Here is a 24,715-nt window from a genome sequence, read left to right as displayed (position 1 = left end):
GATTATACATGTACAGTAATAATATTGTTGACCGATACTTATTTCTCTTATTTTTCAATTTCTGTTTGGTTTTTTTTAGTCTGCTGGTGGAATCAATTCATTGAATTCTTGGGGAAGTGCATCTGGAAACAACGTCATAATTCTTTTACAGCCAGGCCAGAATGTGGTCTACAATCAGTCTCCAAACACAAACATGTGGCAGTACCTTTATAGTTTGACAAGTATGGTTATTAATATGTCACGTAAAGGGGGAAAATTCTTAGTAACAGAGACACAATGAACAAAATATAATACGCTCTAAAAGATAAAATGCAAAGTTTTCTGGTTTTCTTCCTTCCCTACAGCAATGCCATATATTCATTTATTTTCAGCATGACAGGTTCTTCATTTTCCTTTGGACTTCTAGTTTATGAATATTTTAAATTGGAAAGAATACTCATTTTTAACAATTTAAGAGGCACTTTTACTAGAAGGCAGTAAAATCTGGACTTAACTCCCCAGACTGCTGCTGGTGTCCCTTTCCCCTTTCTATTTATCTAATCTAATCTTCCATTTGGGAGTCGCACATACCTATACAGGCTCAAGGCGACAGATCAATGTAGCCTATCCACTTTCCTTATGTAGCATGTTTTGTCTGTAATGTTCGTGTAGTCTGCTTTTCTCATTTTTTTAAATATTTAAAATCATTTAAAAAAGTTTTGTACAAATGTAAACCGCTTTGTAAACTGTAAATGTAAAACTCTGTAAATGTAAACTGAAGCGGGATATCAAGGGGTTGTCAAATATTTGGCCTGTTTTAAACACTGACAATTAAACTGAACTATCTATTATTTTTGTAGCTTCAAAACAAATTGTATTTAACGGAATCACTTCACAATGGGCACAGTGTTACAGTCCAAGCACTTATGGTTCACCACTATTTTCGGTAAGAAAGATTTTAACTTATTTCAACACAACTCTGAAAATACTATATACCACATCTTCAAGTCTCAGCTCTGATTAGACTAGAAGGCCCATAAAAAAGGGTTTTTTAAAAACTTTTACTTGGCTTTAGGTTCAAACATTTTTATTGAAGGAACAAAGTAAAAATACATTCATAATACATACAGATATTCCTTACAAATAATTTCACATATTTAAATTCCAATCTGTATAATTTATAAAATATCATTCTACTCCCTTCTCCCTCTCCCTCCCTCCCCTTCCCACCTCCCTCCATCCCATTCCCCCTTCCCTCCATCCCATTCCCCCTTCCCTCCATCCTATTTTCCCTTCCCTATCTCCCACCTAATAGCAAAGCAAGTTCCAATCAACAAACATAATAATTCATACACATACAAAATATTACCAATAAAACAATCACATAAATCGCTTATTATTGATTTTCTTTCATGCTTTCCATGGAATAGGTAATTTACTCCATCTTTTACGAATGCGCATCGCGGGGTTTAGCGCCGGCAGTGGCAGTAAATGCGTTGACGCTCATAGGAATTCTATGAGCGTTGGAGCAGTTACCTCCACTGCTGGCACTAAAACCCGTGCTATGCATTCGTAAAAGAGGGTGTAAATTCTTTTGTGTATAATAAAATATATATAATTGAAATGATGAACAACAAAATACGAAGGTATGTAACAATTTTAAAAAATAAATAAATAAAAATAATGCCACAAGCCATTATCCAGCAGATTTTTCTAGGAATCAAAACATTGCTTTCTTAATGTTAAATAGTTCTTTTCCTCACTGTGGAATTCTATAATATGGGAATTCTGCCCATATTATAGAATCAGCTATTGACCGAGATCTTGCCCTTGTAAGCAACAAGCATATATAAATGTTAATTAAGCATGACATGCAAATTAAAGACTTATCAATTGAAATGCCAATATTGAAAGATGATTTATAAAAAGATGCCTTATCGTATTTGCTTTTATGAACCAACACAGCTTTTTCCCCAAATGCGTCAACGCGACTCAAATCTGCGCATGGGCACTGAAACATCACATATTCATGTTTTTCTTGCTCTCAAAGGGGCATAGTTACCAGCATGCCCTTCCCATCTTTAAAAGGAATACAATCTATTGGCAATATTACTCGATCTTTCTCGTATTCTTTTACAATGATTTGTAATGGGATTCCCTCTTGTGTCAGAGCTCTTCTCTCCTTCCAGATTTTCCATAAAATTTATGAAAACATGGTTATTTCGACAATTCTTAGAAAATTGTTCTAAGGAAAATTAGTTAGATGAGGGTCTTCATTAATAAGTTAATTTTTTTCTCTAATCTAACTACTTTCGCTTTGATTATCGATTTTTATGTGAACTAAGTCGAGCCCCTTATATAAACCCAAGATTTAGATTAGATTAGCATGGGCTACCATTGCGATGTGGTACTTTTACCACTAACTTCTGCAATTTTTAGTACAGGTCCCATTTTCTGCATGAAACCTAATTACTAATAACTGGGATTAATAGTAAAATAGCATATCTTAACTTCCCCCATAATGAGTTAATAATTTCTCAAAGTTAAATTCTTAAGCTATGTTATGGCATGGAAACAAATCAGAAAAATGACCAGATTGAAAGGAATTAGACAGGTGTGCTGACTCAAAACAATGCATCTTAGCTTCCCTCTGAACTGACATTATTTAAGGTGTGCTAATCACATGAGCATTCTGTTTAATTCGGCAACTACCAACATTTCCATATCTTTTGTATGACTAGTCCTGCTAAGATGCCAGATTTATTGTGCAAAGCACACACGTCCGTGGCCAGGTACTCTGTTTGACACTGCTCTACTTTTTTTTTTTTTTTATGGAATATGTTTTCTGAAAGCACAAACAGGTTTTACCACTAGTAACAAGTCTCCTTAACCTTTAGACATGATTCATCAAAAATTGGTTTGTCCTCTAGAGCAGTGGTTCCCAACCCTGTCCTGGAGGACGACCAGGCCAATCGGGTTTTCAGACTAGCCCTAATGAATATGCATGAGAGAGATTTGCATATAATGGAAGTGACAGGCATGCAAATCTGCTCCATGCATATTCATTAGGGCTAGCCTGCAAACCCGATTGGCCTGGTGGTCCTCCAGGACAGGGTTGGGAACCAATGCTCTAGAGAAGTGTTTCTCAAGCTGGTCCGACAATATGTGTGCCTGAGATTGCATTGCATGCAATGGAACTGAAATATATATGCATATTAATAAAAAAATCACATAAATGGTCCTCTCCTAAACTTAAAACTCCATACTGCTCTAAACTCTAATCATTTATCATAAGAACATATGAATAGTCATACTGGGTCAGGTCAACGGTCCATTTAACCCAGTAGCCTGTTTCCAACCGTGATCAATTCAGGTCACAAGTTCCTTTTGCAGAAATCCAAATAGTAGCAACAAAAAATTTTTTTTAGTGACACATGGTTTTCAAAATACCATGCTCACTTAATTGTATAGTAGGCTTACAGGCTCCATATCATTATTTTTCCTACTGAATACTGTCCATGTGCTCAATAACTATGTCTGTGATAATTTTCCACAAAAACATATGTCAAATACATATTAAAAAACTTAGCTGCCAAATGATTCACAACAGGTTTCCATCACATGTCTATAGAGAGAATTTTACAATTAAGTTGATATCGGCCAGTCTTACAACAGACATCGTTATCCAATTTTGACATATTGTTCTTTGATACAAATTACCCCCATTGAACGTTCTGTGAAATGCACTAAATATTTTAAATGTATGTGGAAATGCAATCTTTTTTTAATAGGTGTGTAAAAATGGTGTTTATTTTAAGTCTAAGGGCTCCTTTTACGAAGGTGCGCTAAGGATTAGCGTACGCTATAGCACGTGCTAGCCAAAAATCTACCACCTGCTCAAAAGGAGGCGGTAGCAGCTAGTGCTCGTGGCAATTTAGCACACGCTATTCCGCGTGATAAGGCCCTAAAGCGCCTTCGTAAAAGGAGCCCTAAGTCTGCAACGTGTATACCGTACTTACATAAAAAGAAAACTGAACACAGGGGTAAAGGAGACAAACGCCAAAACAGAATTGTAAATCGAGGTGTCAGTGGAAAGTGATTACTCTGCAAGTTATACGAAGAGGGAGAAAACCCTTAGACACCAACAAGTGAAGTCGGAGACTAAGAATGTGGCAGAAATAATACCCATCGTGTTGGGTGCCACAGACTTGATTAAAACAAGTTTCCAAGCAGACCATGATAAGATGTCTGTACATATTAGATCATATGAGCTCCTGAAGGATGCTATCTTTGGCATGGTGCAAATATTATGGCTAGTGTTAAAAGTACATTTAAGAGATTCAGATCATACTTTACCTACCCAGGCTTAGTAGTAAAGGTTAATGACTACCTTGGTACATACATAACTAACCGATTTGGAGATATTGTCCATGAGAGAAAACATTGGGAATCAAGTGCAATAAATAGCAATTTATGGCAGGAAGAGATCGTCTGACCTTTACATATGAACTCATCTATCCCAGCTACTAAGCTCTGTAATCCTTTCCTATACTAAATTGCCTAAAGTGAAAGAGGTACATAAAACAGGGGATTTCATACTCTTCACACTCTCCCCCATGACCTATACAGTGTGCAAATGTCCGCCTAGGCCCAAAGAGCTTGTCACTTGCCAGTCAAGACTAATTGACTGCCATGCTCTTATTTGCTCCCTGGTACAAGCAACAAAGGGCTTGGCATGTTTAATTCACCTGGAAAAAAAAATAAAAATTTACTCATCCCGTCTGTGTGGTTGTATTACCTATACTGCCTTATATAAGGATATCACCCAACCATTAGCCCCTCAAGTTTTACTGTTCCCATTCCTCTTGATCAAACCATCACACTTTTTGATCTTAGCTCCACCCTCTGCATTGAAAATATCTACCATTTGTCAGCTGAATAAGCTTGATCAAGAGCAAGAAATCATGCCCTCTCTATTTTATTCCTAACTGGGCAGTATAGCCAGGTCAGCTTGTAGCCCATGTCTTGATTTTTATTGTATGTGTCATATCAAATATCAAGAACCTCGTCTGAACTCTATTGCTTTGAATATGATCTATATTTCACAACAGACCAAGCTCCTTCTTTGTATCATGGTATGTGACCATGAATTTGTCTTTTACAGTATCCAAATACCTTGAGTCTTGGATTGGTTACGTTATCTCAGAATGCTATCCTGGCGCCTCAGTATAGCCTCAGTTCTAACTTAATGGGATATGTCCTCAAAGGCTGTGGACAGGTAATGTTTAAGCACTGATTCATGTACTTTCAAGAATTCTTTTTCTCAGGTTATACTAGGACATTTTGTTGAGAATGGGCCCGATATTCAACTTGCAGTGGTAACTGGCTATGGGCTGAAATAACCCAGTTATTCAATACCAAGGTGTGTGTGACCCTTGGCATTGAATATCTGGTTATGATTACTGACCTAGAAGTTAACTGGGCACATGCTGATATTCAGACCAGTGCCTGGTTAACACTGCATAAAATGGTTAGTGGACTGAATACCGCTGCTAACTGGCTAAGCTGCCACCCCTCCCATGTTCTGCTCATGAAATGCCCCTAATTTAGCCAGTTACAGGACAGTTGCTTAGTGGGGATATTCAGGGGGACTAACCAGTTAAGTGCCAATGAATATCACCAGATAGCCCCACGAAAGTGATTTAAATGTCTAGGAGCCTCTCCTGGCCTTTTAAATCACTTTAAATATTGAACCAAATGTAAATCAATGAGTCCATATTCAGCTAATGGTGATTGCTGCTGGATAAAATAGACCGGGGTATCCAGTGCTGGGCCATAGCTAGAAACCAGCACTGAAAAAATCCAAATCCTAGAAGTTATATGGGCATAAATAATATTGACTGTTGTACCCACATAGATAATAGGGCAAAGTTAGCTCTATGGGCACTGGAGCTGAATATCTCCAGTATCTGTGCAACTTCTGGCTCCATCCAGATTTTGCTCCTGAACTACCCTGACATACCTCGGCCTGTACTGTGGTGGTCAGAGGGAATATTTAGCAGCTCTGCACAAGTAAATGCCACTGACTATCCTCTCTTGACCCATTCAGTCCAATTTAAGCAGACAGGAGCTTCATCTGCTTGCTTATCGGGCTCTGAAATGATTCTTTGAAGGACATGAGCAAACATTGTACTCTTGTGCAAAAATTGACCCATTATTGATGCAGCAACATTCCCAACGAAGGGTTAATTTTGTACCTGCCTGGCCCCAACATTAATGAAAAGAATGTGTATGCTTTCTGCTGGATTTTCAAAACGGAAGCACTCTCTTACTTTCACTTTGAGAATTACCTCAGGAAAACCGTGTGGCCACATTTACACCAACTATTTTTTATGTGTTAAAGTATATATATATATAAAAAAAAAAAAAGTAAAACAAAAATGAAAATGTAGGACCTTCACACCCCCAGCAAGATTCCCCCAGCTCCGCATACAGTTATTCTATGTAACCCCATGATATAGTGAGCCCTGGATTTTCATACTGCTACACAGGCCTCTGAAATGTACCTCTACAGTGATACCTTCAAATAAGTTTGATTTCCAGCACAGTCTAAAAGTGCCTAACTCTGTACATTATATCCAGTGACTGTACATGCATCAGAGCTTCTCATCTATTTTCCTCTCAATGGACAAGTTATAAGGTTCACCTTTATTGTACAATTTTCCATATTTTCACTGATTTCTTTCCCATTTTTTTCAGTTTAACAGCTTTCAAATTATTGTATGCCGTAAAAAAAATAACACCCCCTCCCCTTATACAAAAGCATAGCACGGTTTTTAGCGCTGGCCACGGCGGTAACAGCTCTGATGCTCATAAGAATTCTATGAGCGTCAGAGGTGTTACCACCATGACCGGGGCTAAAAACTGCACTCTGCAGTGGCGTACCTAGGGTATGTGACACCGAGGCCCATCATTTTTTGCCCACCCCGGCCCATCATTTTTTTGACACCTCCCCTCGGCTCATCATTTTTTTGACACCCCCCCCACCCTTGGTACGCTACTGCTACATTTCAAAAAAGGCTAAGAAGCCGCAGGGAGGGTGTTCCTTAAAGCGTCCTTTAAGGAACACCCTCCCGATCTGGCTCCATCCCGCCCCCTTCGTGACGCCACCAGACAGCGTTCTAATTGGTCGACCTTGCCTGGGTCGGCCATTGGCTGAGAATGCTGTCCGGTGGCATCATGAAGGGGGCGCTATAGAGCCAGATCGGGAGGGTGTTCCTTAAAGGACACTTTTGTCACTTCTGCCGGCTTCTTAGCCTTTTTCTTGGCCGCGGGGATGGACCAGCAGCCGCACTGAAGTGCAGGTCCCAGGAGGTTCCGGACCCGGCCAGCTGTGCACCCCCCTAGGGCATGCACCCGTGGCGGTCGCCTCCTCCCCCCCCCCACGCCTTTGGTATGTCACTGGCACTACTCTTTTGTAAAAGGTGGGGGGGAGAGGAATAAATTCTGCAATGTCATAAGAACGTAAGAATAGCCATACTGGGTCAGACTGATAGTCCATCTACCCCCGTTTCCTGTTTCCAATAGTGGCCAATTCAGGTAACAATTATCTAGTAGAAATCCCCCCAAATAGTAAGATGCCATGCTACTAGTCCCAGGGATTATTAGTGATTTTTTCCATGCTTATATTTTCCCACATCTCTCTTAATAGCTGTTTATATATCTTTATATTGTATTAGTTAGCCAAAATTTATAGTACCAAATAATTATTTTAATAATTTACTTTATCTAGTTGCAAATTGTTGGTTGTACATCTACTGTCATCAGCATTGACGAAGGTGATGTCTTCTTCATCCCAAGAGCAAGCATGTATTATATCAAGAACACATGCAATGGAGATTTGTCTATGATTTTAGGCTACTACGGTTGTAACGGGGTAAGAATAATTGATTATTATAATGGGTCTGAGGGCAGTGAGATGGGCGAGCTTCTGTGCACCATTATTTAACAATGCAATATAAAAATTGCCAATGAGTTTGCTTGTAAACAGCACCAGAGGTTAGCAGGGCAGGATTAACCAACAGGCCAAGTAGGCACGTGCCAAGGCCCAAAATGGTCAGGAGGGCCCGATGAAGGAGGGCATCAACATTGTTTTTTCACAAATAGCGATTGTCTCCTCCAGCATCGATTGGCAACGCGGGCCCCCTCCCCATTGATGGAAAGTAAGACAAGCAAGCAACGCGGGTAAGAAAGGCAACGGGAACTGTAAGCGGTGCAAGCGGTGCTGCTTGCCCAAAGCTTCCCTCTGACGCAGCTTCCCGTTTCCGCCTGGGTGCATGGGGACCTCGACGAATTAATCCTGCCCTGGAGGTTAGGCACTGGTAGGCACCCTATCTGCACCTAACTTAATTGCATTAATTGGCTTAAATTGGAGCAGTAATTGACCACACCATATAAGATTGATTCAAAACTTGTTAAAAAAAAAAGTAGTATTACGAACATGTTCATACTATGGGGAGAATTCTATAAATGGCGTCCATAAAATAGGAGCCGGAAAGATCCGCACTAAACAGGCATTCCATATAGGTGTTGCATGCTGAGCACCCTTTACAGAATACTAGCTTAGTGCAGATATCGGGGTAAATTTTTGGATGCCAGCATTAATGCCTTGCTGAAACTTGGTAGAAATGCTGGCATCTAATTTCTTAAAAATATTACCCAACTGTTAGTGTTGATGTTCTCAGCATATATATATATATCACACTAACTATCTTCTATACTCTTCAGGTACACCTCCTCCACCCTTAGTAATGTTCAATAGCAGTGGGGATACCGGTGTTTTTTATTCCTCATTGGCCCACATTCTTTTATTGCAGTTATTTAGGTAAACTTTTTTTAAAAACCTTTTAACTTTTTTATCCACCATAATCTTTTTAGAAGTTTCCTTGAGATTATTCTATTTAAATATATTCAAATAAATCGTATGCTTAGCTTAGTATGCTACTGGGTTACATGATCCGACATATTTCGCAACAATTTGCTTTATCAAGGATCCCCCTGTAAAATATTTAAAAAAGCTTTCAGTACTTTATATCTTACTAAACAAACTCAACCCAAACTCCTAATATCTTTCACCTTTAACACACCCTTCAGTGCTTACCAGAGCCATTATGTCCACCATCTTACTCAGAGTTTTTTGCAAGATGGTTGAGTTTATTACTCTCCTCTACACCCTCTCGAGTATCGCCATATCCTTCTTTAGGTACAGCAACCAGTATTGGATGCAGTACTCCAGTGCGGGCACACCATTGCCCGATACAACGGCAGGATAACATCCTTTGTTCTGGTTGTTATACCTTTCTTGATAATACCTAGCATTCTGTTCGCCTTCTTTGAGGCCGCTGCGCACTGTGCCGATGGTTTCATCGTTTTATCAACCAGTACCCCTAAATCCTTCTCTAGGCTACTTTCACCCATTACCAGCCCTCCCATTGTATAGCTGTACATCGGGTTTCTGTTTCCTATATGCAAGACTTTACATTTCTCTACATTAAAATTAATCTGCCATTTTTTTGCCTACTCTCCCAGTTTGTTCAGGTCCCTTTGTAGATCTTCACAGTCCTTTGTAGTCCTAACCCCACTAAAAAGTTTTGTGTTATCTGCAAATTTTCTAACCTCACACTTCGTCCCTGTTTATAGGTCATTGATAAATACATTGAACAACAGTGGTCTGAGTACCAACCCCAGCGGTACTCGTGACCCTTCTCCAGTCCGAGTAGTGTCCCTTCACTCCTACATTTTGCTTCCTTCCCTGCCAACCAATTTTTGATCCATCTATGTACATCTCCTTCCACCCCATGGTTCTTCAGTTTCCGTAGTAGGCGTTCATGGAGTACCTTATCACAGGCTTTTTGGAAATCCTAGTATACAATGTCTAGGGGGGCCCCTTCATCCATTTGTTTGTGAATTCCTTCGAAGAAGTACAGTAAGTTCATTAGGCACGATCTTCCCTTGCAAAAGCCATGTTGGCTTGTTTTCATCAGTTTATTTCTTTCTAGATGCTCGTCAATGCTGTCTTTTATCAGCGCTTCCACCATCTTCCCCAAAACCGAAGTCAAACTTACCGGTCTGTAGTTCCCCGGGTCACCTCTCGATCCTTTTTTAAAGATGGGCGTAACATTTGCTATCTTCCAGTCCTCTGGGATCACGCCTATTTTCAGGGATAGATTACAAACCTGCTGTAATAGTTCCGCTATTTCTTCTTTACTTCTTTCAGTACCCTAGGGCAGATTCCGTCCGGCCTCGGAGATTTGTCCGTTTTTAATCTATCTATCTGCTTGAGTACGTCTTCGAGGCTTACTTCTATGGATGTTAATTTTTCTGCTTGATCTCCTTTGAAGATTTTTTCAGGTTCCAGCACATTGGATGTGTCCTCTCTTATAAATACTGATGAAAAGAACATGTATCCGCCATTTCTTTTTCCTCCTTCACCACTCCCTTCCTATCTCCCTCATCCAGCGGTCCCACCTCCTCCCTTGACGGCTGCTTCCCTTTAACATATCTGAAGAACGGTTTGAAATTTCGTGCTTCACTGGCTAGCCTCTCTTCATATTCTTTTTTTGCTTTTCTAACCACTCGGTGACATTCTTTTTGATGCTTCCTGTGCTCTTTCCAGTTTTCCCCGGTTTTGTTCTTTTTCCACTTCCGGAATGATTTTTTTCTTATCTCCTATCGCTTTCTTCACTTCTTTAGTTATCCACGCCGGGTCTTTTGTTCGATTCTTTTTGCATCCTTTTCTAAAACTGGGGATATACTGATTTTGCGCTTCACTCACCGTGTCCTTAAATAAAGACCAGGCTTGCCCCACAGTCTGCGATTTCTTTGAGCTGTTTCTAAGTTACTTTCTTACCATTACTCTCATCTCTTCGTAGTTTCCTTTCTTGAAGTTAAAAGTTGTCACTGTGGTTCTCTTCCCCTTTGATATTCCTACTTCAACTTTGAACTTGATCATATTGTGATCGCTGTTTCCCAATGGTTCCACTACTTCCACCTCCTTTGCAGGCCCTCTTAGCCCATTGAGGATTAGGTCCAGAGTGGCATTTCTTCTCATCGGTTCTCTGACAAGCTGCTCCATGAAGCAGTCTTGTATAGCCTCCAGGAATCCAGTTTCCCTAGCGCATTTTGAATTTCCAAGACTCCAGTCTATCCCTGGATATTTGAAGTCCCCCATAACAATGGTGTTACGGTTTTTGCATTCCTGACTCATCTTGGCTTCCATTTCTTCATCGATTACTTTGGTTTGCCCAGGTGGATGACAGTACAGGCCCATCTTTATCTTGGGCCCATTTCTTCCTGGTATTTTAACCCATAGTGATTCCAATGTGTCGGTCGTCGCCGCTGTGTCTACTCTGGTCGAGTGTATGTCATCCTTTATGTATAGTGTTATTCCTCCTCCTTTCTGATCTGACCTGTCTTTGCGATAGAGTTTGTACCCCGGTAGTACATTTGTTTTCTTCATTCCACCATGTTTCAGAGACCCCGATGATGTCTAGGTTCTCTTTTTTGGCCATGACTTCTAATTCTCCCATTTTGTTCCTTAGGCTCCTTGCATTAGTATACATGCAATTTAAGTCCTGGTATTTTCTTGTCTTCATTTTCTTTTCCTGTGCTACGTTCTTCTTATCATCCTTTTCTTGTCCTGTCCACTCATCCTTTTCTTGTCCTGTCAACTCATGTTTATTGCCCAATTTGTCTTCCCCCTGCGCTACATTCCTGGCTTTGGAAGTGTAGGGAAGGTGGCTTTGAAAGAACCTTTTCAGATTCTTTATTTTTTTGCTTTAGGTATTAAACAGGGTTGACCCAGTGGTATAGTAAAGGGTGAACAGACTGCCCTGGGCACCATCTTGGTGGAGGCACCGGCATCTCTACACCCCCCACATGCCACCCTCGTGCCCTCCCTTCCCCATCCTATACCTCTTTAAAATATTTGCCAGTGCAAGCAACTACTTTAGCCTGTTGCTCGCACCAACCTGGCTTCCTCTGAAATCACTTCCAGGTCAGAGGGAAAGCCAGCAAGAACAGCAGGTTGGAGAAGATGACCATCATTTTTGGGAATCTCAAACCTCTGTGATAACCATCCCCACAATATTACATCATTAGGCCATGCATCCCTCCATATTTACCAAACCCACTGCATGGATAATGAAGAACAGTTATCTGCTACGTTAGACCCAAGCTAGCAACATGAGAGACATCTCATTTCATTGTCCAGTTAGGAGGATTGTGGAATAGTACTTCTAAGCTACTCCTGATGCACTTAGTTTCTCTTTCTCCTCACTACACAAATAGTTGATATGACCAACATGGAAGATAGAAAACTCAATGGCAGCAGGGTCATTAGAAGTGACAGAATGCTGCCCCAACTCTCTTGCTTTGGTCAGGCCATGGAGGAGGGAAGGCGGTAGAATGAAAGGGGTGAGGCTCAACAGGGTGGAAGGAGAACAGCCATAAAGCTGGTTATGCAGGAGTTATGTTGAAGAAAACAGTTGGAACTAAAGGATGCTGGTGTGGTGGGAATGAAAGATGAGATTGGTGGATAGAACTGTCATTGGGGATGGGGACTAGCAAACTGGTCCAATCATCCTGGATATCACTACTGATGGGCCAGGATGTACTGCGGCAATGGAGAGGGCTCACTCTATTCCTCCATTTCTAGATTGATATGCTCCCTCTGTTATTCAAACTCATTGATGCAGGGCCCCTGCAAACCATAGCAGCTGTCCTGGCTATCTGTCTGCCTATATTGTTCTGTTGTAAAATACCAGATGAGTAAGGGGGTCTTTGATAGTCAACCATTTAACATTTCTAACAGCATTTAACAATTACCATTAGAAAGGAATTAGTTTTCTTTTGAAGCCTTTGTTCTCTGAAAATAATGATTCATTATTTAAGGTTTTCAAACGTGATGTCTTCATATTTCCTTAATGCATGCTAATTTTGAAAGGATTATGTAATATTTTGCTTATAGACAGGTATCAATCTTCTTTATATATTTGATCACTGAATATATTTAGAAGTATAAAATGGAGTTGGTTATTGAAGACTATCATAGACAGGGAATCGTTAGAGAGAAGAAATTAGGACAAATGAAATAAAAGTATTCTACAAATATATTGAACCATGCAATCTTGAAGGATGGCATCCTTGATAATCTAATGCAAATCTTATCTTTTAAAAATAAGCTATATTTTAAAATATTATTTTCTGACGTGTTTTAACTTTTTTAACCAATTTATTTTGGCAGCTGAATCTAATGTACATGACTATTGTGATACCAATGATTGACACTACAACTACTACTACTTCTACAACTATGACTACTGCTACTACTAGCCCTACAACTACACCTACAACTATCAGCCCAACAGCTACTACTACACCTACAACTACCACTACAACACCCACTGCTACTACAACTAATATCACAACACCCACTACTACTACAACTACACCTACAACAACCACAACACTTACTACCACAACTACCACAACCACAACACCCAGTACAACTACCACAACCACAACACCCACTACTACAACTACCACCACACCCACTACAACTACCACAACCACAACACCCACTACAACTACCACAACACCCACTACAACTACCACAACCACAACACCCACTACAACTACCACAACACCCACTACAACTACCACAACCACAACACCCACTACAACTACCACAACACCCACTACAACTACCACAACCACAACACCCACTACAACTACAACACCCACTACAACTACCACAACCACAACACCCACTACAACTACCACAACACCCACTACAACTACTACAACCACAACACCCACTACAACTACTACAACACCCACTACAACTACCACAACACCCACTACAACTACTACAACCACAACACCCACTACAACATCCACTACAACTACCCAGCCTCCATTTGTTACAGAAATAATTGTTACGATTGGTCCTCTTTATTAGTAAAAATCCATATTGTGATGTGATAATTATGTAAAGATTCCTATTATAGATGATTTATAATATTAAGCTACAAGTGGAAGTGAAATTGTAGTTATCTTTTATAGATTTAACAATGAAAATTAATGTAAAAAATATTTTATTAAAATAATATTTTTCATAAATGCAATGCTATATCAAACATTATATTATTCTCTAATGTTGGGTTCTATAGAAAATAAATGTTTGATTTATAAATGAAAGAATGGAGAAATAGTGACAGGATAGCCTTGTTAATCTGCAACACCAAAAACAGTAAAGAGTTTGGTGGCACCTTCAGGACTACCCAGTTTATTGAGGACTCAATATTCAGCCTGTGGCGATCAGCATTTTAACAGACTGCCACAAGCATGAAACCCATAAACTCAATGCCAAGTCACGTCTGAGGACTTGCATTGAACTTCTGAGTTTCTGGAGCTAGCTAACTTCTAGCTGGTTAAGTGCAATATTCAGTACTTAACTAGTTATGGGTTACTGTATAAAGATAAAAACTGATTTATGCAGTTACCCTGGCTGGTTTAGTGCTGACTACCAGAACTTAACTAGCCAAGTACTGACTCCCCCTGAAGACCCCAAAATATAAGTTTTTCATTGTGGCACTAGCCAGTTATTTAAATGCTGCTGGAAATTAGCAGTTAACCCCAAACAGGCAGAAACAAAATCATAAAGTGCAAAGGAACAAAATCATTAAATAAATACAAGAAAAATCAAGAAAGAAATACAAAAACATAAGGGATATTAATTTACATATAACATTAGTGAACAAATCACACAGATTGGGAACTTCATAGGGTAAAAATAAAAAAACAAATTTAGGGCTCCTTTTACGAAGGTGCGCTAGCATTTTTAGCGCACGCACAGGATTAGAGCACGCGCTAGCCAAAAAACTACCGCCTGCTCAAGAGGAGGCGGTAGCGGCTAGTGCGCGCTATTCCGCACGTTAGGGCTCTAACACGCCTTCGTAAAAGGAGCCCTTAATATAATGTATAAATAAAAATCTTTTATTGGAATCAATGAACGTTTACCAACATGTGTAAAGAATGTATGATTGTCTGAATGTGATGTTCATAATGTCAATATGCAGATTACTTACCCTTAAACTTTGCTTGAGTACTGTCGGTTAAAGACCTTCTAATGGAAAATATTGAATGATGTAAAGAACATACATAACGTATTGTGAGTTTCAACATGAACAGCAGTTCATACATAAAGAAGGTTGATATATTCACAAACGCCAAAGGAAGGCAAGATTAGGCCTAAACAGAGAATGAAAGAAATGTGATCAATGGATTTCTGCTGTCTGAACAATATTTTTGAAACTGCTTGAAAGGTGCAAAATGGTTATTAAAAAAATCTGAATCACGTAACCAGCTGCTGTACGAGTAAATTCAGCCGGTTCTTATGCCTGATGGTCTTTTCCAGCGATAAAGTATATATTTTTTAAAAATACATTTCAAAAGCAAAAGTGAAAAACTTACATATCACTAAAGGAATCCAACAATCACAAATTTGGCAATTGTCTGACAAATGTGGTGCATGTTTACTGTGATATAAAGTCTGTTGTTTTGCACCAAAACTTGAATGTTAGCTGAAAATAAAATATTTTTTATAATAATATATCCTGAAAAAACATCTGACACTGATGTCAATATACAATTTAAAATGCAACATGAAAGTAAAACGTTGTATAAAAAACTGGATGAAAGTTGCCTGAAAGACGGAATCTACAAGGGATCTACTTGTGCATCAAAGCTGCAGTTAATCAAGATAAACACATAACCAGTTAATGGAAAAGACATCAATTAAGGGCTCCTTTAACAAAGCTGCATTAGGGCCTTAACGCACGGAATAGTGCGCGTTAAAACGCCGCACGCACTAGCCGCTACCGCCTCCTCTTGAATAGGCAGTAGTTTTTCGGGTAGCGCAAGCTATAGCGCGCGCTAATCTGGTGCGTGCACAAAAACGCTAGCGCACCTTTGTAAAAGGAGCCCTAAATTGCAGGGATAATACAGATAATATAGATAAAAGTTATAAAATGCTATGGCTGCAGTTGTGACAGGAGTAAATCAATATGTTTCGATGACACCAATATTGAAACAATTGCAATAGTCTGGAGGGTTCAGTTCAAGGGTTTGACAATTGTGCACCAGGCTGTTTATGATCAATCAGATTTTGGCTGTGCACATTCCTAGAAGAAATCTAAAATCTGTGTAATCTATGCAATTGGGGGTTGATAATACTATATATGTGACAACAGAGCAATGTGGAACAAGTTGCCGGTTATATAAGAACTATGGTCAGTTCCGTAAGGCACTTGAAACATATTTATTTGTGCAGGTGTTCATGGGCTACTGTATATACTTGAATATAAACTTGGATTTTTGAGCCAAAAAATTGGCCCCAAAATAGGGGTCCAGGTTTATATTCGGGTCAATGCCCCCTCCCAGAATTTTTTTAAGGCCGCCGCTGCCGCAAGGCTCTGCCCCCCCTTCTCCTTCCCTGCCCTATCATACCTCTGCTGATCCGTGGTGAAGGTGCAGGTGCAGCGGGTCCTCTGCCGATCCGTGATGGAGGTGCAGCGGGCAGGAGCAAGCTTTCCAAACTCCAGGCCTGCTGCTAACCGGCTGCGCGAGCCAGTAAGGAAGCGGCTCAGTGCCGAGAAGCAGCGCCAAATCGCGCTGCTGCTCGTGCCGCTCAGATGAGAAAATTGGATCGCGCAGCTGGATTGCAGCGGGGCAGGAGTTTGGAAAGTTTGCTCCTGCCCGCTGCACCTCCACCATGGATCGGCAGAGGACCCGCTGCATCTCCACCACAGAGTTATGAAGATAGGACAGGGAGGAGGGGACAGAAGGCAGAGCCTGGGAGGAAGAGTGCAGAGTCTGACAGGGGAAGGAAGGAAAGGTGCTGGGAGAAGAGCCTGACAGGGGAGGGGAGGAAGGAAGGGTGCTGGATGCAGTGCCTGACAAGGGAGGGATGAAGGAAAGGGGGCTGGGTGCAAAGCTTGGCAGGGAGGGGGCTAGGTACAGAGTCTGACAGGACAGGACACTTAAATATTAAACCGCCCGACATATTCGAGTCAACCATTTTTCCTCCTTTAATTTCCTCCTTTAACCATGGGGAAAAGGGGGGAAAAGGGGGGTCTCGGCTTATATTCAGGTCGACTTATATTCGAAAATATACAGTACTTTGTTTTTAGAGTGCAGTAGTGTAAGAATATGAAGAAAATCATTGAAGAAATGAGATGTGTGAAATAATTGTATTTGTATAGAATGTCATGTTTGTGAATAACATGGATTTTATGTATGCTATTTATGTAAATTGCTTAGGTTTTAAGCAGGAGATACATTTTTAAAAATAAAAATAAATAAATAAATATCATAATTCATGGTTTGTAATTTAAAAGTAAATAATATAGATGAATGATTATTAAAAAAAACAACAACAAACTCCTTTACTGTTTTGGGCAGTGTGGTTCTCTACTTCTTGGTTCTCTGCTGACTTTAGTCCCTTCCTCCAACCCAGCCACTTACCCATCCAACCCTTTGCTTTCATTTCTTATAAAGCACTCCCACTCAGCTGACTGGGGCTGAATTGGACAAATTCTTGAAAGAAAAGTCCATAGTCTGTTATTAAGACACGGGAGAAGCCTCTGCTTACTCTGGATCGCTAGCATAGAATGTTGCTACTCTTTGGGTTTTGGTCAGGTACTAGTGACATGGATTAGCCACCATAAGAACGGGCTACTGGGCTTGATGGACCATTGGTCTGACCCATTATGGCTATTTTTATGCTGTTACGTGAGCCAAGTATAGGGCAATTAATCCATTGTAACATCACTGATGAGGTTGGTTCTGAGGCACTGTGGAATGAGGCATTATGACATCACAATCTCAGCTCTGGAATGTTGCTCTCATTGGGGTTCCAGAATCTTGCTATTTTTTGAGATGCTGGAATATTGCTACTCTTTAGGTTTTGGCCATGTACTAAGACCTGGATTGGTACTTGACCCAGAAAGGCTATTCTTATGTTCTTATGTTCTATCATAATTCAGGTACACTGCCTCATTCTATCCAGGCAATATGGGCACCCCCCCTCCTGCCCGAAGACGGCACATCCCCCCCCTCCTGCCCGAAGACGGCACACCACCCCCCGGCGCTAACAACCCCCAAACTAACGTGTTCTTCGGGCCAGACGGTTCTTTCCCGTCTAGCCGGTAAGCCCGCCTCGTCGAAATGAGGCGGGCTCGCCCCTTCCCGGCCCATCCCGCCGAAGCCTAAGGCCTGATTGGCCCAGGCTCTAGAAGCCTGGACCAATCAGGCCTTAGGCATAGCGGGTCCGCCCATCCCCACTAAGTCTAAGGTCTGATTGGCCAAGTGGGGATGGGCGGACCCGCTATGCCTGATTGGTCCAGGCTTCTAGAGCCTGGGCCAATCAGGCCTTAGGCTTCGGCGGGATGGGCCGGGAAGGGGCGAGCCCGCCTCATTTCGACGAGGCGGGCTTACCGGCTAGACGGGAAAGAACCGTCTGGCCCGAAGAACAGGTTAGTTTGGGGGTTGTTAGGGCCGGGGGGTGGTGTGCCGTCGTTTCATTCAGTGCAATGACTGTGGTGCCTTCAACCTAAGGTAGACTATGTGGACTCTTAGTGCTTGTCCCATCTGTCTTCAAACCTTTTCTAAGCAAAAGGAGCTTACCAAAATGAAAGAAGAGCTGATTTTATTTAAACTGGTGCCTAAGACTATTACATTACATTAAAATACATTTCCAGACTGCAATACCTTCCAGATCGATGCAGTTTACATCATCAAGAGACTGTCCATCACAGTGAAATACAAGAGAAATATCATCTTTCTTACTTTCCTAAGAATTTTACAAAAAGAGATGCCTTTAATAGTTTTCAGAAATGCATATATGAAATCGAAGAAGCAAACAAAATACGCAATTCTGAATCCCAACTAGCAGCCTGATATGCAATAGTTCGATGCACAAATTTCTTGTGAAGACATCCTCGTACTGGAGGGAACACAAACAATGAAGTTATCCTTAGTGGATGAACCGCCTTAAAAAATGTAAATTGTATATAACCAGGTGCCTGACCATATACGGCTTTATAACTGAGTCTTCCAAATTTAAACCAAACCCTGTCCTCAAAAGGCAACCAATGCAGCATCTGATCAATTTACTCCCCCTCCACTGCAGAGAATGAAAAAATCTTTGCCTAAATGAGCTTCTATAGGCTCTGGTAGATTGTGACTGGTCACACAGAGGCATCCACCCTTCAAAGCGATTAATCTATAAAACTCATTTGCAGTACTAGAATGCAGTGGCGTACCAAGGGAGGGCGGGAGGGGCGGTTCGCCCCGGGTGCCAGCCCTGAAGGGGTGCTCCCGGCCTTGCCGTTCAGTCCCCCCACACCCCCGAAGGACCGCTCGCCCCACTGACCTTCCTGCACCACCTGTGAAGCAGCAAGCAGCAGGATCGCGAGGTCAGCTATCCCTGAGCTGCTTGGGCGCTGCTTCCTGCGCCGCGGTCCCGCCCCTCCTCTGACGTCAGAGAAGGGGCGGGAACGCGGCGCAGGAAGCAGCGCCTAAGCAGCGCAGGGATAGCTGACCTCGCGATCCTGCTGCGGCTGCTTCATAGGTGGTGCAGGAAGGTCAGTGGGGCGAGCGGTCCTTCGGGGGTGGTGTTGGTGGTGGGGACTGAACGGCAAGGCCGGGAGCATAGGTAGTGCTGCTTCATAGGTGGTGCGGGGCGGCCAGGGGGGCGAGCGGTCCTTCGGGGTGGGGCGGGTGGGCAGGCAGGCAGGCATTCAAGGGGGAGGGGGGTGACAGGCAGGCAGGCCTTCAAGGGGGGAACAGGCCTTCGGGGGGGGTGCAGACCTTCAAGGGGGAGGGACAGGCCTTCAAGGTGGGGCAGGCAGGCCTTCAAGGGGGGACAGGTCTACAAGGGGGGACAGGTCTACAAGGGGGTGGGCAGGCCTACAAGGGGGTGGGACAGGCCTTCAGGGGGGGGATGCAGGCCTTCAGGGGGGGGTGCAGGACTTCGGGGGGTGCATTCTGACCATTTATTCCGTTTCATGGTCATTAAAAAATATATTTTTTTACATGGGGGGTGTCAAAAAATGATGGGCCCCGGGTGCCACATACCCTAGGTACGCCACTGCTAGAATGTTATGATACTGGAAAAAAAAACCCAGAACTGAAGGGAAGCCAGAGTCTAAGAGAGTAATTAATAGAAAATCAAACTCAATTTATAGACAAAACATCTCACAACTGAAAGGGTTTAAAAACATAAGAGTTGTCATACTTGGACAGGCTGAAGGTCCATCAGGCCCAATATCCTGTTTCCAACAGTGGCCAACCCAGGTCACAAGTACCTGGCAAACTCCCAAGGAGTAAAACAGATTTTATGCTCCTTATCCAAGGAATAAGCAGTGGATTTCCCAAATCCCATTTTAATAATGGCTCATGGACTTCTGTTTTAGAGAAATTATTCAAACCTTTTTTACACCTTGCTAAGCTAACTGCTTTCACCATATTCTCAGGCAATGAATTACAGAGTTTAATTGCACATTGAGTGAAGAAATATTCTCTCCAGTTTTTTTAAATTTACTAATTAGCAGCTTCATTGCGTCTTGCTGGTAGGGGATTCCATTATTAGAGGCATTACAAGGCAAGCAGACTCTGTTGGCCTTAACAAAGTCATATGCATTCCAGGCTCTTCAGCTTGAAGAAATACAAACCAAATACTGAAGGTGATTAGAGAAGAGACTACAGATTCTAAAAGTGATGCTGTAATACATGTGGGAACAAATGACCTGGTCACGAATTGCATGAGTGAGATGAGTGAGAGAGCAGTGCAGTGAGAGAGCAGTGGTAGAAATGTGATAATGGGGATTAGTAAAGAGAGCTTTCCAGAATCTGGGGGGAAGGTTTGAGGTCCTTGGTAAGAACTGTGGCCTTTTCTGAAATGCTGCCTGCCTATGGAAAGGATGAAGAAAGACTACAAAATACAGGAAATTTCAATAAGTAGCTAATACAGAGAATGGGGCAATACTTGGAAAAACAAACAGCTGTATTATTATGATGGCCTATATCAGGGGTATCCAACCCGTGGCCCTAGGAGGCATTTCATGCGGCCCAGCTAGAGGGCGATGTGGTGATTCGTGCGGTCCAACTCAAGGGCTATGTGGCATTTTCCTCTGCCGCCCCAGGTGTTGAGACATCAGAGAGAAGGCTTCCAGATCAGCCACGGGAGGTATGTTGGAGCTGCTGCCCACAACTTTGAGCTGAAAAACACTGCAGCAAGACGGAAGAGGGAGCCGGCCAGAAAGTAAACACCCGCGGCACAGAAGGGAGGGAGGGAGAAGGGCGTGTTGGGACTTGAGAGGGAGGGAGCCCAAACATAGGACAAATGATAGAAGGAAGGAGGGAGGGGCATGAACTTAAGACACAAAATGAAGGGAAAGAAGAAGGGGAGCATGAGCCATAGGATAGAAAAATGGAAGGACTGAGGGAAAGAGATGCTGAGGTGAGGGAGGGAATAGAAAGGGAGAATTGGGTGTCTGAGAGAGGGAAAGAGATGGTGCACATCGAGAGATGAAGAAAGAGGAGAACTGTTGTGCACACAGAGGAGGGAAGGAGAGGAAGAGATTTATTGGACATGGTAGTGGGAGAGGAGTGAAGTAGAGATGCATGGGCGTGGAAAGAAGGGGGAGAACATGCTAGGCTGAGGAAGCCTCTTGGATTGGGTTGTTTTTTGTTGGGTTTTTTAAGTACAGAAGGGGAGGGTATTAAAAGAAGTGCCAGACTGGGTGTGGGGGGAGAGCTTATGGGGCCAGAAACAGAGGACAGAGAGAGAGAGAGATGGTGGGCAATGGTCTGAAGGGAGAGAAGGTGGACCTGGGGTGGTGTGGAAGAAGAGGGAAAGAAATACTTGAAGGGAGAACTATTGAGACGAGAAAGGGAGAAATGGTGGATCTGGAGGAGGGGGCAGGCAGGCAAGGGAAGAGATGGGATGGGGCAGTTGGGAAGAGAAAGAGAGAGATGTTGGATCTGGGGATGGAAGGGAGGGAGAAATGTTAATCCTCTGGATGGAAAGCAGAGAGATGCAGCATCTCTCTTTTATTCCCTCTGTTTCATTGTTCAACATCAAGGGGGGAGGGAAGAAGAAAAACAGAAAAGAGAGGGAGCAAAATGTTGGACCATGGGGATAGAGGAGAGATGGACCCGTGGGAAGAGAGCTGGGATAAGAAGATGCTGGGGGATGGAAAGAAAGGGACAGAGAGTTATAGCCTGACCAGTGGAGAGAGGGAGGGGGATTCTGAAAGTGGTGAGCTATGTGGATAAGGTCAAAAGGGAGATGACAAGATGAAGTTTGTACTTTAATGCAGGACAATAATAGAATTTTGAAGAGTATCAGCCCCTGAGGAAACTTGCCAGTGAAACGGTTGGGTAGCTGGCGGGCTATAAGCTAAGTGCTCTTCTTAAAATTTTTCTTAAGATTTAATTATAGCATCACATTTGGTTAATTTGGGTCTTGCCTGCACTAAAGTAAAACCAGACCTATGATGACACGTCACCACAGTAAGGACATGAAATTAACTAAGCAGTGGCTTGGGTGTTTGAGGTCTGGGAATAGAAGTACAATCCGCACCAGTTTGTTCACAGCTGGCCTCTTGACAAACCCCACTTGTCCAGGTCCTATTAGTGTTGGCATATAAGTTAATAGCTTCATTGTTAAAATATAAGACAGTATTTTTAGATCTACATTAATAAGGGATATCAGTCTATAACAGCATCTCGCAAAACTTTTTCCACTGCGGCACAATAAACTCGAGGTCATGTCTACAGGGTCTCTGAGCATGCACGGATGTTGACAATGTCATCACGTCGACGTCCGCACACGCTCATGGACCCTGTAGACATGGTTCTCAGCTTGAGGGCCATCCAAAACCCACACAAACTGTTGGGTTTTAGAAACTGTTTGGGTTTGGGAGGGAGGGGGGCAGAGAGGAGGAGAGGTGCTAGCACCGGCAGTGACTCACTTGTCTTTTTCGTGGCACACCTGGAATCTCACCATAGCACACAGTTTGCATTACACTGGTCTATAGGAATCTGGATGATGCACAAGTTTACCCAGCTAATCATCGTCGTCACTGTATCTAGAAAAGGATCCATTTAAAAAGGCTGAGTTATAAAATGCCGAAAAAGGTCCCCTAAATTGTAACTGCAATATTTTTTTAAACTCTGGTGAAAATCCATCAGGCCTTGGGGTTGCGAAATTTTGGGCAGTCTTTATTGCCATCTGTACTTCCTTCCCTTATATGGGGGAGTTAAGATACATCAGATAAAATCAGTAAGTCTGAGGAGTAAAGATAGTTCCTTATTTGGGAGAAGGTGGAGGGTCCCTAATCTGACCTGATCTTATGTTCTGAAATGCTATATTTATTGTTAATGTGATTGAATATATATATACATTTAATGTAATTTTGAAAATGAATAAAGAATTTATTAAAAAAATGTTCTGAAATGCAACCTAAAATACTAATTTAGACTAAATCACTTTTTATATAAAATCCTAACAGAGACTCTAAAGGCTACACTATTGGCCAAAGCATACCTAAAGCAAGGGCACGCAATCATTTCTCCTACAATTTGATATCTTAGCGGCATTCGATGCTGTATACCAGTGGTTCTCAACCCTGTCCTGGAGAACCATCAGGCCATTTGGGTTTTCAGGCTAGCCCTAATGAATATGCATGAGAGATATTTGCATATAATGAAAGTGACAGGCATGCAAATCTGCTCTAAGCATATTCATTAGGGCTAGCCTGAAAACCCGATTGGCCTGATGGTCCTCCAGGACAGGGTTGGGAACCACTGCTGTAAACCATTCACTCCTAATACTCAGACTCAGCAAGCTAGGCATATGAAGTGCGGTAATGAATTGGTTCACAGAATTCCTCTCCACCAGAACTTATGAGAAAAGGCTACAACATATCTCAGACCTGGAAGGCCTCATGTGGAGTTCCACAAGGCCCACCTCTGTCTCCCTCCCTGTTCAATGTATACCTCAGTGCTCTAGGTAGGAAAGTCTAAAATCCTCAAGTCCGCATGTTCTCATACACAGATGATATCTTCCTACTGAGCCCAGCTAAAGACACCTTTGATGACACAACAGCACACATAAGAAGATTGATCAATGACCTTCGTGTACGGTCAACAACGAACTTTCTAAAACTCAACAAACTAAAGACTAAGATCTTATGATTCAGAAACTACAACAAACTACCTTACACAGATCTGGTACTGACAACTGGAGAAAAACTCAAACTAGAGGTTATAGGAGTAATCCTAAATTCGGATCTCACCTACAAATTAACACAGTAGTAAGAAAATTCTTCTTCAGACTCAAGCAATTAAGATTAACTTCAGAACAATCGCACCGGCATTCTTCCTCCCCTAACAGGATTACTGCAACTCCTTGTACAGTGGCATTACAGGAAAAGATTTCAGCTACTTCAAAACACAGCTCTCCGACTAATTTTCCGATTGTGCAAATTTGAGAGTGTCTCCCCACTCCTGAAAGACTTACATTGGCTCCCCATAAAGAAGAGAATACAACATAAGATAGCTTGCATAGTCCACAAAGCCTTCTATGGCAATAGCTGCAGGACTGAGC

The 24,715-nt window shown here is 42.1% G+C and overlaps 1 protein-coding gene across 1 annotated transcript in view; it reads left to right on the top strand.

Moving 5' to 3' along the window:
• The window catches only part of LOC117366498, a 135,602-nt gene that overhangs the window by 65,458 nt on the left and 45,429 nt on the right, over positions 1 to 24,715 (top strand). Inside the window, exons 8-11 of the mRNA XM_033957882.1 lie at positions 80 to 221; positions 840 to 925; positions 5,144 to 5,257; positions 7,772 to 7,915. Of these exons, the coding sequence (XP_033813773.1) occupies positions 80 to 221; positions 840 to 925; positions 5,144 to 5,257; positions 7,772 to 7,915 (486 nt within the window). The remainder of the gene's footprint in view (positions 1 to 79; positions 222 to 839; positions 926 to 5,143; positions 5,258 to 7,771; positions 7,916 to 24,715) is intronic.

The sequence above is a fragment of the Geotrypetes seraphini genome, chromosome 1, assembly GCF_902459505.1.
Source record: "Geotrypetes seraphini chromosome 1, aGeoSer1.1, whole genome shotgun sequence".
In the NCBI taxonomy this organism is placed as follows: domain Eukaryota; kingdom Metazoa; phylum Chordata; class Amphibia; order Gymnophiona; family Dermophiidae; genus Geotrypetes; species Geotrypetes seraphini.
Note: the sequence above shows the minus strand (reverse complement) of the source record. Positions and strands in the feature narration are given on the sequence as shown.